Source organism: Helicoverpa armigera, chromosome 22, assembly GCF_030705265.1.
Source record: "Helicoverpa armigera isolate CAAS_96S chromosome 22, ASM3070526v1, whole genome shotgun sequence".
NCBI lineage: Eukaryota > Metazoa > Arthropoda > Insecta > Lepidoptera > Noctuidae > Helicoverpa > Helicoverpa armigera.
In genome coordinates this window covers 2,626,472-2,642,754 of record NC_087141.1, presented here as the reverse complement: position 1 = coordinate 2,642,754, position 16,283 = coordinate 2,626,472, and the positions used below count along the sequence as shown (strand labels likewise).

Here is a 16,283-nt window from a genome sequence, read left to right as displayed (position 1 = left end):
AATAAGAATAGGTAACTTTATTTAGGACGAAAAGATACAGTTCACTTATCTTATGGGATAATTTCATAACCCATCCTATACGATTTCATGTTGTCCACCTTATCCTGCCTCAACAAGCAAGCCATCCCTTAAGAATACAATTTAAAGTTGCTTAAAAATTTAATTAAAACCTACCTACGATGTGACATGTATCGACCAAGTTAACTACCTATTTTTTAGGAATTGAATCATTGATAGTCATAAAGGAATTGGCATTAAGAAGGTATGTGTCACAAATGTTCTTATTGTGGAAGTGTTGCAGTATGTCGGGGTGCAGGTATCTGTTGATGACGGCGGCGCACTGCAAGTCTGCGGTGGCGTGTGCTAGCGGTGAGGTCAGCTGGTGCACGACGACGGGCAGCTGAGAGTGGTGCTGCAGCGCGCGCGGGCGGCTGTGGGGCGGCGGCGGCGCGCAGCAGCACCAGGCGCAGCGCAGCGCCCGCCGCGCACGTGGGCGCGCGCGCGCTGGATGCGCGACAGCGCCGTCTCCAGCAGCGCGCGCGCGTACTGCGCCGAGTGCGGCACGCGCCCCAGCAGAGTGCGCACGCACAACTCCACCTTCTGCGCCCACGTGCGAGCTGCCTGCAGCCCGCCCAGCCCGCGAGCGTCGCCGCCCGCCATCAGAGTGAACATGTGCCGCGCCACGGAGTTCTGCAGCTCCTCTTCGCGAGCAAACTCCGACAACTGCTCGTCCAACTCCACCTTGAGCTCGTCTGGTGCGAAGCCGATGCAATATAGTGTGCCCGTCAAACCTGGAATACATATTTATTAGTGCTCCATTTGATTAGTGCAAATTATGCTGAGAGAAAATTAATCTGATCTCTTACCTCGGTCTTCCAAAAGAGCCACCATCTCCAATGCTATCGTGATGCCTGTTTCGTAGCCTAAGAGGTAGAAGTTATTTTTCAATCCCGTCTTCTTCAAGAACACCTGAAATGAAAATTTGATTTTAACTAGTGTCTCCTACAGCAGCTTAACTAAGCATCTTCAGAAGGATTACTTACGTCAACGAATCGTTTAGCAGTTTCCTGTACAGTTTCGTTAGGGCGGTCGAGCCCCGGCTGCAGTACAATGGCGGGCAGCTTGAGGCGCTCGCACAGCAGCCGGAACCGCTCGTGATGTCCCTCCATGCCCGGCACTATGCACAGGTAGGTTTGGTCCGCATCAAATTCGTCGTCCCTCTGTGGAATACCATCAACAATTTACAATTTGTGTACTAAAGGCTCAATATAGTTTTGAATAGTCATTGTAAAATAAACTTCCTTACACTTATAGGATAGTAGTTATTAAATGTATTCTATATAATACAATATGAATTATTACCATTGATGAATTGTTGCCAAGCGTGGGCAAGAAAACGAAATCAGTAGTTGCGAGAAGTTCGTCCGAGTCCACGTACGAGAAGAATGCAGATAATCCCTTCTCATCTTTGAATTCAGGATTGATGATAGAATTTTCTAATTGTTGTATCCTTGAAAAAAAAAATTTTGTAAGTATTAAGAAAGAAAAAAACAATTAAGTAACCGGAACATTAAGTGCAGTTAACAAAAATACCCACCTGTCAACTGTTATAGAAGGAATGTAAGTTTCTTCAAACGCAAGATTATAATTAAGTTTCAAGAACTGCGAAACTAATTGTACTTTTTCATTGAGGACGCCCAACTCTCCTAAAGTTGTATTTTTATCCTTGACCTCTTTTATTGCTGAACCTGTTAAAATAATAGATTATATTGTTATGGTTGTAGAATTTACAATAGTAAAAAGATTTATAATAAATTGGTCATTACCAGCAAGTGCAGTTATCTCTTGCAGCAGTGAGGTTTGTTGAGCAGGAGTGTTGCATGCCAGGAATACACCGCTTTCACCACACAGTGCCTTCTCAGTCAGCTCGACTACATGACGGTAGCATGTTCTCTCGTCATTCGATACCTACGATGAAAATATAGGTCAGACAAATAATCTTTTTACAAACACTTAGCTGATGTAAAGAACAGAAATCAATTGATAAAGAAATCTCTTAGAGGAAGGAGAGTTAGATGAGATGCTATAAGTATGGTAGGTCAGGTGCCTTCTTGTAAGGCAACGCAGTACTATACTCACAGGGTTGATTTCTTCCATCGATAACATTGTTGCAGGTAAGTTGTTATGTACTCGACGAAGGATCACGTCCTTTCCGATTGTCTTGGTTCCGGTGTTTAAAACTGCAAAGTATCTGTCAAAGTACAAATATTATTATGAGCATAGTGATTTTGAGGAACAAGCTATGATTGGGGAAAGACTTATGAAAATGTTAGATATAGTTAAAAAAAAATCTGATACCATTAATACTCACTTGATATCTTTACACAACTTCCTCGATACTAAGTCCAAAGTGTTGAGTTTAGTTTCGTCAATGTGTTGCTGATTGTCTGCCAGCGTGACGTAAACTCCTTCCACTGGGCCGAGGCGCTGGGCGTTACTGACCACTGCGGAGATGTCCGACTCCTTTGATAACTCGTTCGACATTACTTCCACTTTCACACCTAACTTTTGCCAAGATCTGGGAATACATGAAAGAGAACATTAGTATTTATTAATCTATTTTATTTATAAAAATCTGAATTAGGTTTGATATTTTACCGAATTTTCAACTGTATGTAGCTAGCTGAAGGGCTCTTAAGGTGTAAATACAGCTTTTTTGCTCCTCGTTGTACGAGTCTGTCACCTAGCAGCAAGCCGAATGTTTCATCGTTGCTTATTATTAGATGACAACCATCAGCAGAGCACTTCAATCTGAAAAAAAAAGTTTTTATGAACATTTCCTCATTCTTTGTTTATTATAATGTTAAGAGAACTATTCCCTTGTGTGTTTATTTATTTATTTATTTATTTATTTATGATAGGTAACTTCACAGCTTACAGTACATTACATTTAAGCATCATATAAAACATTACGCCAATTATGAAGTACACTAATATAACAATAATGATAATTTGTCGAAAGAGTGGCGGATAACAGGCATTATGCACTATTATTACTTGTTGTGTGAATGAGTGTGTGTATTTGTGTTGTGTAGGTAGGTGTTGTGATGTGTGAATGTTGATGTTCATCTAGCTGTCTGGCTCTAATGGTGCGACTGAGTCAGTATTGTGATGATATCTTTTTTAAAACGGTTTCGTGTGGAATTAAAGGGGGGTGTTGTCCAGAGAGCAAATCAATATTAATAAGTTCCCAGGTTTTGTATCGATTACTAAGGTTTTTAGAGCTTGGAGTGTACAGCATTTGTACCAATTACCTGGGTTGAGCCGAAAATGTATCATCGAGCATCCTGAGCAGTACTCTGCCGCGGTGTCGGCTACCATCCTGTAGACGGAACGCGCGTGCGACGTCGTGCGGCGAGTACGTCACGCGCGACAGCGGACGCACGTAGCCCGCGCGGATGCCCTCACTTATCATGCGCTGCAAAGCCTGAGGGTCAGACAATTATTTTGTAAATATAATTTGCCAAGCTTTTCTTTGCTCCAACCGCTGTGTGGTGGTATACATACATTGCGTTCATTGCTATTTTCACTTTCAAATATGGTTGAGAAATCAACAGTAGTGTAAGCTCTTTCTTTAGTGAGGTGGAACATTCCGAAGTCGAAGTCTTTCTCCTGATTGTGTAGTTGTGAAATATCCAAAAATACTCCATCGAAACCACCACAGCAGAGTGTAGACTGTGAATAAAAGAGTTTGATTTATTTAATGCTTAAAAGATGATAAATGTAAAATCAAATGTATTATATTCCAATGAATATAATAAATTTGATTTTGTAACTCAATAGTTATGACACACACCTTCTTTAACTCTCCTTTTACTGAGCTTATAACAATTTCACATCCCTTCCCTTCTGTGGCATTTAGAATCATGTCTCGGAAACTATGGTCACGAGAATTACCGATGTTTTCAGCTGGAAACAAATAATACACCCCTAATTAATAAAATGAATGCATGCAAAATCTCGGCAAGACTTTCGATACCACTCTCATTTCTACATAATTAGTCAAAAAAGACGGGGTAAGTGTCAGAGGAATTCAACTCAAACTGTTTGAGAGCCATTTGACAAACAGATTAAGAACTGAGAAATTAGGAAATCACACCAGCGGCGAGCTATCAATTTTGTTCGGTGTGCCACAGGGAACAATTGTGGGTCCTGCGTCGTTTCTCGTCGTCTTAAAAAACTTGTGCTGTCTCAGAATTCCAATTCAAGTCGTGTCAATTGCAGTTGATAGATATTACTGATCATAAGTTGTACCTTTCAATGCTGGGAAAAGTTTGAGTAAGAACCGTTTCTTCTTTATATCACTAACGGTAGTGTATACTTGGCAGCCGTGAGCCAGTACGATTGACAAAACAGCTTGACCTAAGGTCCCGGCTCCTCCGTGCACCAACACAGTTGTATGGGGTTCCAGCTTCTTGTACAGCTTAATGGCCTAGAACACATCCAGAACTGGTATTAGTTTTACAGGCAATGTCTCCATGTTCGCAATGCATATGGACTGTTAAAACTGATTTGGTAATGTGGTAATCAAAGAAAACAATATTTGGGGTTGACCTATATTTGAAAAAAGTCCCATAATGAATAAAAAATAAATAAAAGCACCAATCTACTTTTTTAATAAAGATCAGATCTTCCAAAAATATGTTTTTGTATAGCTATCGTACTTGATAGAGCTTTGAGTGTTGTACTCACGAGACAGTAGAAGGCGTGCGCGTATGCGAGCGGCACGGTGGCGGCGTCCTCGAGGCTCCAGTGTACCGGCACGGGCCACAGCAGCTGCGACTGCGCGCGCACCACGCTGCTGGCTGCTCCGCCTCGCACCAAGCCCATCACGCGAACACCACTGTTACAAGTTTTTTTTTGTGAAACCTAATTATTTGTGATTTGGTCTAGAACGAAGATTATGTAATGCACAGGTACATACGTTCTCCTATAGTAGAGGTAAACATAACAGCAAGGTAATGATTTTCATAAAGCTGTCTGTGGATGACGTAAAACAGAGTAAAACAGCATAAGTAACAATGCCCAAAGCGAAGATGATCAAGGATATCTAATATTTAAAGGCTCATCTTTAGTTATTTTTATGTTACTTACTTTTCCGTGGTCCCACTGAAATCCATTCCGTAGTCGTTTATAACGTTTTCTCTGAATGACAAGGCTCCACTAGCCTTCTTGGTGTCATTATAACTAATACCAGCGTAGTGAACCTGAAAGAATATTTTCTTGTAACAACCGTCCAATATGTTTAAAAGCTGAAATCGATCAAACAATTTCCGAGTTAATTTAACTTGTTTAATTGAAGATATACCTTGACTTTAACTCCCGGTTCGTTATTCTCTGGTGCTTCGACCCATTCGAGTGAATCAAAATCACCGAACTGGTTGCATTGTAAAGTCACATTGCTTACAGGCGCAGAGTCTACCAAAGAGGTATAGCTCTCCTCTCGCAGGTTCTAAAACACGTAAAAGTTTGACAAGATTTGACCAATGTTCTCTCATATAAAAGTCAAGTCATCAAGGACCGGGAGGTCTTCTTACGAAATAATTCAATTATAATTTTTCAAGACTTTATTTAAAAAGAAGGTCGTGAGTCTAACTCCAAGAAGAAAGACATTATATGACCTATGTGGGTTGCCGATGATAACATACGGCGCAGAGACGTGGTCGCTAACTTTGGGAATGCGGAAGCTCAAAGTTACTCAGAGAGCAATGGAGAGCGCTGTGCTAGGAGAAAAGGGAAGATCCGCAGAAGAACCAAAGTCCCCGACACTGCCCGAACTTGCAAAGTTCTTGGAAAGGAAGGTGACAATGGGCAGAGCACATGGCTGGCAGAACAGGTGACTAATGGGGCGGAAAAGTTGTCGAGTAGCGATCACGATCCAGAAGACGCAGCGTGAGTAGGTTTAAATATTATACTTACGTCTTTATTTATTTTTAAAGATTTGAGAACCATGTTTGTATTTTTCAGAAGAGGCAATTTTTCATATTTTATGTTATGTATTATGACGCCTCCGCACCTGTAAACAAATGAGCATGTCAAGATGTCGTAAGGACAAAATGTAATACTTGATTTCAAGATTAATTGTGTCACCTGGTATTATGGTACTGATCTGAGACATCAGCTTTTAACGAAATTTTGAAGTCCGAAACAGCAGACTGTTTCACACATTTAGCATGCTGGTCGACATCGATGGAGATGCTCCTGATGTGCGTGGGCAGCGTGACGGCGCGGTGCGGCTGGCGCAGCATGTTGAGCTGCAGCAAGCCGTCGAGGAACGTCACCCAGTTGTCGCGCCACGCCAGCGCCGCCGCGCTCAGCGCGCTGTCACACCCCTCCATGCTGCGGAACTCACCGCTGTGCGAGAACACAATGCAAGTCATTTAGTTTTTTCTTTACCTTTCAGTTTCGATCAAAACAAGAGCTCATAATAAATTATTTATAAAAGCAATTAGTTATATCTTATTACCTGTATGAGTAATCTCTTTCACTCATTAAACGATAAATATCATCTTGCGTGAGTTCTATATTTAATGTGGTATCGGTGTCATAATTTGATTTTGATTTTTGAGCCTCGAATATATTTATACCACCAGTTAATACTCGAGAATCTTCATTTAAAACCTGTGAAGCGATATCATTGAGTTAACATACTAAAGGTATGATTTCATCAACATTAGTAGGAAAACGTGGCAGGGTGTACCTCAAATTTACCAGTTCCTTTCTGCAGGGAAACGTTTAGACGTAGCTGTCGCTGGTCGTGTAAGATCGGTTGTGAGATCAGATGCAGGTCAGTGAACTCCACCGACAGCTGCTTCTTCGGCTTACCCGCAGTCATGCAGAACACATCCCACACCAACACCAGGGTAGCAGCATACGGGAATAATGTATGGCCTGTTTACAAGAAAATCTATTTTAGAGGCTGGTTGTCGCGGGTCTTAAGAGGGGGCATTTAAAATCCTTTCGTCTTTATGGGTACTTTTGTAATACCCTGTGTATACAACAATTATTATAACATTAACGACACAAAAAATGAATTCATGGAGTAAATAATATACCTCTCATTGAGTGTCCTTCCAAGTAAGCACCATCAGTGTCCTGCAGGGAGGTGACATAGTCGCAGATTGTAGTCGTGTGTCTATTGGCTGTACAATACAGAGGTAGAGGCCTGCAAAACACAAAATATTACATTTTCATCCCACCATCTCGGAAAGAGTAGTTTTACCCTTTGATATCTGAGCGCAAAAGCCGTTTTTATCCTCTAGAGCGGCAAAGTGATTTGAATTTAGAACATCGTGTGCAGTACTCCATTTGTGACAATCTTGATAAGACTTTTCAAACAAATACATATTAAACAAATAAAATACTGCTTAAAATAATTATTCAATTAATTAAGTAATTTTTATTATTGTTTTTACATAGATTTTTAACCTCGTTTCATTTTTAATCTGAGTTTTCAAATAAATGAACTTTAATAGGTACTGCTTTTTAATTTGATACTCATATGTGCGCGCCATTTTGTTTTTTTGCATATAGTAATTTCCTCGATGAGGTGGGATGAAAAGTTACGTGTTGCACTCGAGTGCAAAGATTTTTCACCTTGAGCTCTTTTGATTCCCTCGCTATCGCTCAGGATTCTAATTATTGAAACCCTCGCTACGCTCGTGTTTCAATTTTAGAATCCTTCGCTTGCTCGGTCATCAAAATTGAGCTCGCGGTTAAAAAGCAACTTTGCACTCTTGTATAACAAATAACTATTATCTTTGCAATCAATATCAATATTTATTATCACAAAAAAGCAGTCGTTCAACTTACCAATTCTCATCATGTGCCCATTTAACTAGGTGGGACAAGAATGGCGTCCCCGTTGAAACTGGCAGCTGCACTTTTGGATACAGAACATGAACTTTAGGATTGTAGCCTTCCATATACAATCTGAAAGAAAAATACATTTGCTCATTATACATATACAAAAGACAGCATAAATGGAAAACACGTTCCCGAATATTCATGTACATTTCCTGTATGTTGTAAAATATAAGTAAGCTGAATCGGTCCACCTCTTTATTAGGTAAGCGTGATATGAAACTGCTGCTAACAACAGGTTACAGGTACTCACTTGCCGATAGCTTCGAGTACTAAGAAGGCGTTATCGTCGTGCTTCCTCCTGGTGAGCGCGATGTTCTTGCAGCTCGGCAGCGAGCGCTTGAGGATGGCCTGCAGCAGCCCGTGCGGCGCCACCTCCACCAGCACCGCGTTGTCGGGGATCAGTCGGGATGTCTCATCGAATAGCACTGGGCTCTGCGCAATTTCAACATGGTTTCCATTAAATACTACATGCATAATAATACATTGAATGAGTTTTAGTAATTTTGCATAGTATAAATTCAAGGATTGCATTCTCTCTATCTACTCACAAGTAAGTTATTGGTATGATATTCAGCAGAACAGAGCTTCGCTTGCGGCTCATCCCAGTTCTCCTCCGGAACAGACGTCGACAGCCAGCGCTCGCTGCGAGGCTTCGGATCCTTGATCACCTCGGATAAATATTTAAGCAACTGCGGTCCTGTTAGTATTCAAAAAACTCGTCTTAATTGTCGCTGAACGAGAGCACAACTACAACGGTGTAGATTTTTTCAAATGTTGTCTGAACTCACCTGCATCAGCGATATACCGCGAGTGATATGCTATGTTGGAGCATGGAACTTCCTTAGCGAAAATTCCCTTTTCGGTCAACTCAGCCACAAACTCGCGCATCTTATCAGCGGGTCCCGAAATAGTGCTGGACTCAGGTCCATTGTGGCAAGCTACTTGGATTTCAGGAGGACACATAGAAGAGATCTACAAATAAAATAGTAATACTAAGTTATAATTATTACACATTAGAAGTGAATGAAAATAAGATCTGATCATCACCTGTTCGTATCCCAGACCGATGGCGGCCATGGAGCCGCGTATGAAGGGAGTCTCGAGCGACACCAGGCCGCGGCTGTAGGCAGACAGTATCATCTCCTCCGCCGTCAGACAGCCGTCGGCGTACGAGCATCCCAGCTCACCCACGCTGTGACCTGGTTACACAGTAATAACTATATGTAGCTATTATAATAATAGCGGGTCTGGCCGAAGTAGCTTTTAGAAACTTTCACAAACTTTTGCCTGGAGTCTGAAAGTTGGTGATTGATACACAAGTGCATCGGAGGCCACATTAATGTCGGTCGTGTGCCTGATCTCTCTGGTCTGGTCGGGCTCTATCCCATCGGGCTGTGAGAGTGAAGTAATAGGGAGGGCACCTGTGTCTGTGTAAATGTTTGTGGACTATAATATGTCCTGTGCAACTGGCTGATCACCTTGCACTCGTACATATACATATGATAGCCACCGTGGCAAACAATCGGCTAAGACCCCATTTTAGAAGCTGGTAGTTAAAAGAATTTCTAGAAAATTTGAGTATCTTTTACCAATAATTCCATCGGGGACAAGTCCAAGCTCTCGGAGAATATCAGTGAGACCAATCTGAATGGCAGCTATGCCCACGAAAGAGTGTAAAATGTTGTCAAATGTCTTTTCATCGGTTGAGGTAATGATATCGACAATATCAAGTCCTTTTGGTTCTAATGCTTTTCGGCATCTGCAATAAATAGTTATTTGTAATACTTCTGGTAGAGTATTAGGTTTTTTGTTTTATGTTCTTATAATGTTTACCATACCGTTCTATAGCAGCAGCGAAGATTGGTATGCGCATGAGTTGTGTGCCCATTCCAGCCCACTGCGAGCCCATCCCGCTGTACACGAACCACAGCGGTCTGCGAGCGTCGTCGAAGTACTCAGCCTGCTCGCGCAGACTCACAGTCTTCTGTTCCTCATCAGTCTCTAATGAAATTATAAACACATAACATCAATATATAATAACCGTTTTAACAGCTTTTATAAATCTGCTTAGATATAGGTTTAGACAAAAAACAGACGCCCTCGTATTATTAATATAAGCGTGTTAAAAACAAATCTTGCGATAAAGAACTTACGTAGAATTGAGAATCCTCTGCCCAAGTGTCCCGCAGTCTTTGATTGATGAGCATTGTGGAACAGCCTCAGCTGCTCGGGGTCGATGGGGTTCGCCTTCAGATTATCCAGAACAAACTTCACGGCAGCCTCATGTCTCCCTGACACTGTCACTAGGTATGGTATACTGGACTTGTATCGAGTGGGATCCTGAAAGATAAAAACAGTACATTCATTTTTGGAAATAAAAATGTGGTCTTTTTGATGCTTCTAGTCTTTAATTCTACATCAGTTTTGGGTGCTGTATTAAAACATGATGTATTTTCAGTACCTTAGGTTTGTAGTGGCCATTGAGCAGCACGTGTGAGTTGACGCCGGTGACGGACAGGCCGTTGACAGCGACGAGGCTGCGCCTGAACCCCTCGTGCTCGGTGACCACGCGGATGCGTCCGTCGCGCAGTGTTGCCACGTCCTGCCGCGGACTGCCACAATGCAGGTTGGCAGCTAGTTTGCCGTAGTGGTATCCCAGCAACACCTGACAATGTCATATAATTTGTGATTATTGTCGATCAACTGATCTAGCGTAAACACATCACAGATTAAAAACCCTTCTTTTTTAAACAATATAATAAGTAGTTTTATTCAATAGTATGGAATCCAAATTATGTTCAATTTGAACAATAGACATGGCGATATAGTATGGAATGTATATGCCTATATGTACGTTTAAATGTACCTTTGTGATGGCGGTGATTCCAGAAGCAGCTTCATTGTAACCGACGTTGGACATAACGCTGCCCACTAGCAGGGGATCTTCTCTGTCCTTGCAGAACACCTCTTCGATCGCTTGCAACTCCATTTTATCGACCTCTGGTAGAGCTGCCAAAATAAATAATTTTCTTTATGCGTTTGAATTATGAAAACTGTTTATATAGTTGAACATTATCGTCTTTTTATTAAGAAACAAAAATGAAGTGTTATTTTTTGCCAATAAGTTTTTCAAATATTCAGTTTATTACTAACCACAGCCGAAAGCTTCGACGTATTCGATGGCTTGCGCGGGTACTTTAGCTTCCTCATAGAACGATTTTATAAAATTCTTGGTTTTATCAACGTCTCTGTAGAACCCATATCGAGGTCCTGTCTCTCCAGGCAACAGACCCGTAAACTCCAACTTAACGTGCAATACATCGGCGTAAATTCTGTAACAGGCGAATTAATAGCGTTAACACAGAAAAGGTGATGTATGTAGTGTTTAGCGAGTAAAAGTAAGTGTATAGGTAAACCTTAAAGCGTCCTTAGCTTTCTGCAGAAAAAGTACATTAATAGCTTCCGATTTTGCGCATCCATCAGCATTCTCATCAAAAGACTTCGTTTTGCCATCCTGGCAAAGATTTATAATCCTGCAACAAGAAATTGAATATTTAATAAATGAAAAATGAACATGACATATTGATTTAGCAACCAGTATAGGTATTACCTTCCAAAGTGCACTGAGGACTGTGGGTGCAGACACAAGAAGGCGCCGCCGACGATAGCAGCCTCGCACTCGCCGCGACTGATGGCGAGGTATGCTTGCTCTAGAGCTGCGGTGGAACTGCAGCACGCCTCGTCTATAGACATGGACGGACCCTTGGCGTTCAGCCAGTACGAGACGCGGTTCGCAAACATTGTTTTGCTGCACCTAATTAAAAAAAGGCGGACGCAATGTTAACAAAGTAATACTTTCACTTATAGAATCCAACATGATGTTAAGAACAGCACTTACCCTGCTATACCAAAACCAAACCTTGAAGCAGCTTCGTAAAAGCAAGCTTTTTCAGCTTCAGAAAAACATGAGCCGATGTAAACACCGACCTTCTTTCCAGAAAGGTCATCCGGATTTACTCCTGAAAAAGAAATAACGACTTATTATTCTCTGGATTCAATTTAGAAAAGAGTAACCTGATCACTGATCAGTATGATAAATGGCATCCAATAACAATGGTATTGGTTTATGATTGACTGATGATGCGTACTTGAAGTACTCTATCAGTTATAAGTACTAACCGGCATCGTATATCGCCTGGTAGGACTGTTCGAGGATCTTGCGGGCCATGGGGTCCATGCAGTTGGCGAGCCGGTAGTGCACCTTGAAGAATTGCGCGTCGAAGGTGCTCAGCCCCGGCACCGAGCCCGACTGCTGCGCCACTTCTGGGTGATTAAATTTAAAGCGAAGCCCTTCTTCAGTTAAAGGGTTGACCTGCAAAATACAAAAAAAATCTATGGTGTCATCATTCATCAAGGAAGCGAACATGAATTTGACGTCGAAAAAACTAATGGAATTTGTTTGCAATCTTAAAAAGAGTAAAGCAATATTTTTGGTCATCTGTTGGCTCTAGTTAGATCAAGCCTTTGAGGTAATCATTCAAGAAATCGTATTTTATTTTACGCTGAAATATTGTTCTTTATTTATTAGTCACAGAGTATTATGTAATCATACCTTATTATAAAGAATTTCACTGAAGTCTTTCACACTCGCCGAGTCGGGGTAGAGCCCCGCCATGCCAGAAATAACTATACGTTCACCATCCATAGCATCCACAGCATCCATTGCTGGAGCGAACACGTTCTTCTCTTCGATCACAGGCTCTTGCGGTGTGGGAGTCATGGTTGCTACTAAAATCATTAAAAATAAATAAACTAGAATGCTACCGGTACCACGGGCTGGCCTGCATGGTAAAAAATGTGCCTGTTCTTATATATTTCCATCTTCATACTTAATTGATCAAATATTCCAGCAGATTAAACCTGCGCGCATGCTGTAAATTATTTAGTCGGCGTTTGGTAATATTTTTTTTTGGAAAGGGAAATTTTGAATTCAATCAAACTTTTTAGTAGGTCTGATACTGAGCAAATACATAATTGTAGTGTGAGAATATATAGGAAGCTAATTTTTGTTTATACCATCCTTTTTTCAAATGAGAAATCTTGGTAATCCTTGCCACCTACACTTTATGTGTTCTTTGTTTTGTTTATTAATGTGCTTTGTTTGATTTTCATTTTAGCTATAGTCACTTGGATTTTGTAACTTTGTTACGAAATAACAATAATATTATCACATTTACAATTATAGTAGGAAGATATATTTTTGGTTGGAGATTTTTGCCATTCCAGTACTTTTGTGGAGCTGTGTTATTTGTAATATTAAGTAGTACCTAAATAAATATTGAGAATTCATTATTATTATAATCACCATCTACCACCAATAACAAGCGGCCAGCCTAGTGCCTCCTGGGTCTACTTTTGCCAGACCGTGTAAAATTATTATGGTATTTTTAATTAGGGAGTCATCAAATGACCCCAACCAGTGTGAGTGCTGCGTAAGGGAGTCAGACATCTATAGATAACTTAAAAAAAAAGCCTCAATTCTCATTTGTTTAATTTTCAGGGTGACCGACGGGTTGACTTTGTCCTGAGGTTTTCGGTTGTATACCTTACTTAACAAATATATTCATTATCTTCCTAACCTTTTCTTAACTACAAACTTTGGGATCGGCTTGCAGCCTAGTCGGATATAGCTGAGTACCAGTGTTTTACAAGGAGCGACTGCTTCTCTGACCTCCTCAACCCGGAGCCCGTTCAAGCCAGTACCCCTTGGTAAGACTGGTGTTAAACTTACTGGCTTTTGATTACCCTTAACGACTGTCAGAGATGTTCAAATGACAGCCGGGACCCACCAGTTTATCACCAGTTTGCTGTCTCAGAATTTGTCGTAACAAGATGGCCCATCCACAGACCGGGCGAGCCGAGGGTTCCTTAACCTTTAGTTTTTGAGTTCACATCACAAATATTTTTTATGTATTAGAATTTTTGCATAGAATGAATAGGTAATTGTACCTACCCATTCATTCTATGCAAACATTTTCATTTGAATTTGAATTTTACATATATATATTTTTAAACACTAATTAGCAACACTATAAAGACCTTTCCCCGTTAGTTTGTATTATTTGTAGACAATAGAATATTAATCGCATTTAGTCTTACCATATGTGTTTACAGTGTATTCAATCGACCGATTTAGACGATGCAATTTGTAAATAAAACTATGGAAAATCTTATATGTATGTAGATATATTAATTGGTAAACTTTTTTATGTTAAATCATCAAATCCCCTCCAGCGGTTAGCAGCGTGAGGGAGTGTCAGATTCCTATTGACTAAACCCATCATGTCCTTCTTAGGTCCTTTATGTACCAGGGCTGCGGTAACTTTTATGAACAATCCCCCAGGCCTTCAGGCCTTCTCGTTGGTAGGCCTGGCTATGGTTTGCTGACTCTCTTTAAGGAGCTCGTGGAACAACGCGCGCTGTCGACACGGGCTTGTTGTCACCTAGGACGACGAGCCACCAGAAACTCACCGCCTACAGACCCAAGTTTATATGTATACTTAATGCTTCTTTTTACACTACTACTAATTTGATATAGTTTCTGCAAAGACTAGCTAGTTTTAAATTAGCTTACTTACTTTAAACTATCTACGATGTGAAACCTGACTAGGACTAAAATTTTATACATGACTTCCTTGCTCAGCAATTATGATATTAAAATGTTATTGAGCTTAGGATAATTATTGCAATACGTAAATATGTAATGAACATTTTAACCACTTCACTACAGACACAACAATAGGTGTGTATCACATGACTCATGTGACAGGGAAGTTATTATGATGTTGTTTTATGTTTTAAATATATACGTTTATTTTATTTATTTTTTTCAATTAATGTAAATATTTTGTGTTTTAAATCATAATACTAGTTTATTGTATTTAAGATTATAGAACTTGAAATATTTGCATGACTAATTATAAGTCGAATATAGTGGAACCATGTTTTTTTATTGTATCGACCATCATATTGTACCTATATTCTGGCAAATAAATAAATTTCATTTCATTTATAATATGGACATTGCTCCCGCAAAATTGATGAATCTATTTGATCGTGACAATATAAAATCCAAAATCTCAGGTCCTAGACCATGATAAGCAAAACTAGATACTCATAACGAAATCGATAGTTTAAATTGCTCACAAGTTACCTACTGAAATTTCGGAGGGCACGCTAAACTGAAGGTTGGCAGTTGTTATGGGTATTTAGAAGCCAGTAAGTCTGACACCAGTCTTAGCAAGGGGTATTGGATTGCCCGGGTAACTGGGTTGAGGAGGGCAGAACGGCAGTCGCTCCTTGTAAAACACTGGTACTCAGCTGCATCAGGTAAGACTGGAAGCCGACCTCAACATAATTGGAAAAAGGCGAGGCAGATGAAGTTACTAAAACATTTAGTCCAAAAGAAAAACGTTCCACTATAACTTTATCCAGATGAGGTAATTAAAGTACTCACAGTCAGGAAATTCGTTGCTGATTATAGCACAATAGGTACTGTAGGTGTATTCTGACCCTACACTCACAAACTAATGAAGTACTCGCGAACGATGTGCCATTATTTATGAGCGTGCCTAACGGTAGTTGAAAAAAGTTCATTTCACAAATTGAAATTCTTTCGTGAAATGGATTTTACTCACAAAATATCGCACAGACTTGAATTAAGTTGAGTTTACCATTAGATAAAAAATTCCACATCGATCCAGAATGAGCTTCCGAAGATGTTCGAAGTCAAATGTTAAGGTGTTTGGTTATTGCTTTTTTCTGAAATACGATTTTTTTTTATAATTTAGAGCAAAGAAAATATACGACTCCATAATTAAAGGACGATCCCTTCCCCTCTTTTCTTCGACCTTCCCTTCCACGATGTTTTTGATAAAATTGTCGAGAGATATAAGGTTTCCCATCATTTTTCCTCTCCTGTTCTCGATATTATACAGTAGTTGTCTCTTATTATCTTATTGGATCATCTTATTGGATCATCTGATGGAAGGAGCTCCACCGACAAGAGCTGGGCTCTTAAATTATTAAAGGTACTACGTATTATTTAAGGTTTATCTAAAAGACGGACTATTTACTTTTGTTACTCTCCATGCTTATTAATGATTCAAATCAAGCGGTGTGAATAACCTGTTTAATATGCTTATTTGAATGTAATTAAATTAAGAAACAACAATGGCCTGGTCTAAGTCAAGTTCACTATTCAAATTCAGTCAATCAATTATTATCTATTTGTCATCATCAATTAACTTCGTGAATTTTGTAGTTAAAAGGTGCGTATAATCTGTAAATATGGGACT

At 40.1% G+C, this 16,283-nt stretch overlaps 1 protein-coding gene across 1 annotated transcript; it reads right to left on the bottom strand.

Annotated features, from left to right (window-relative positions):
* Window positions 1-2: 2 nt before the first annotated feature.
* On the bottom strand, window positions 3-15,527 carry LOC135118402 (fatty acid synthase-like). The gene is given in 39 exon segments (XM_064040331.1): window positions 3-453; window positions 456-791; window positions 867-969; window positions 1,044-1,220; window positions 1,363-1,510; window positions 1,598-1,748; window positions 1,827-1,968; window positions 2,140-2,251; window positions 2,372-2,578; window positions 2,659-2,811; window positions 3,315-3,487; window positions 3,568-3,735; window positions 3,857-3,969; window positions 4,315-4,492; window positions 4,753-4,903; window positions 5,155-5,267; window positions 5,369-5,512; window positions 5,980-6,076; window positions 6,151-6,414; window positions 6,527-6,681; window positions 6,761-6,951; window positions 7,116-7,225; window positions 7,873-7,992; window positions 8,177-8,358; window positions 8,475-8,623; window positions 8,715-8,898; window positions 8,974-9,125; window positions 9,516-9,685; window positions 9,765-9,927; window positions 10,080-10,266; window positions 10,388-10,591; window positions 10,793-10,935; window positions 11,080-11,258; window positions 11,343-11,459; window positions 11,537-11,740; window positions 11,825-11,945; window positions 12,106-12,298; window positions 12,539-12,714; window positions 15,443-15,527. Coding segments are annotated over 38 exon segments (6,267 nt in total). The 5' UTR covers window positions 12,707-12,714; window positions 15,443-15,527; the 3' UTR covers window positions 3-208.
* Window positions 15,528-16,283: the final 756 nt, after the last annotated feature.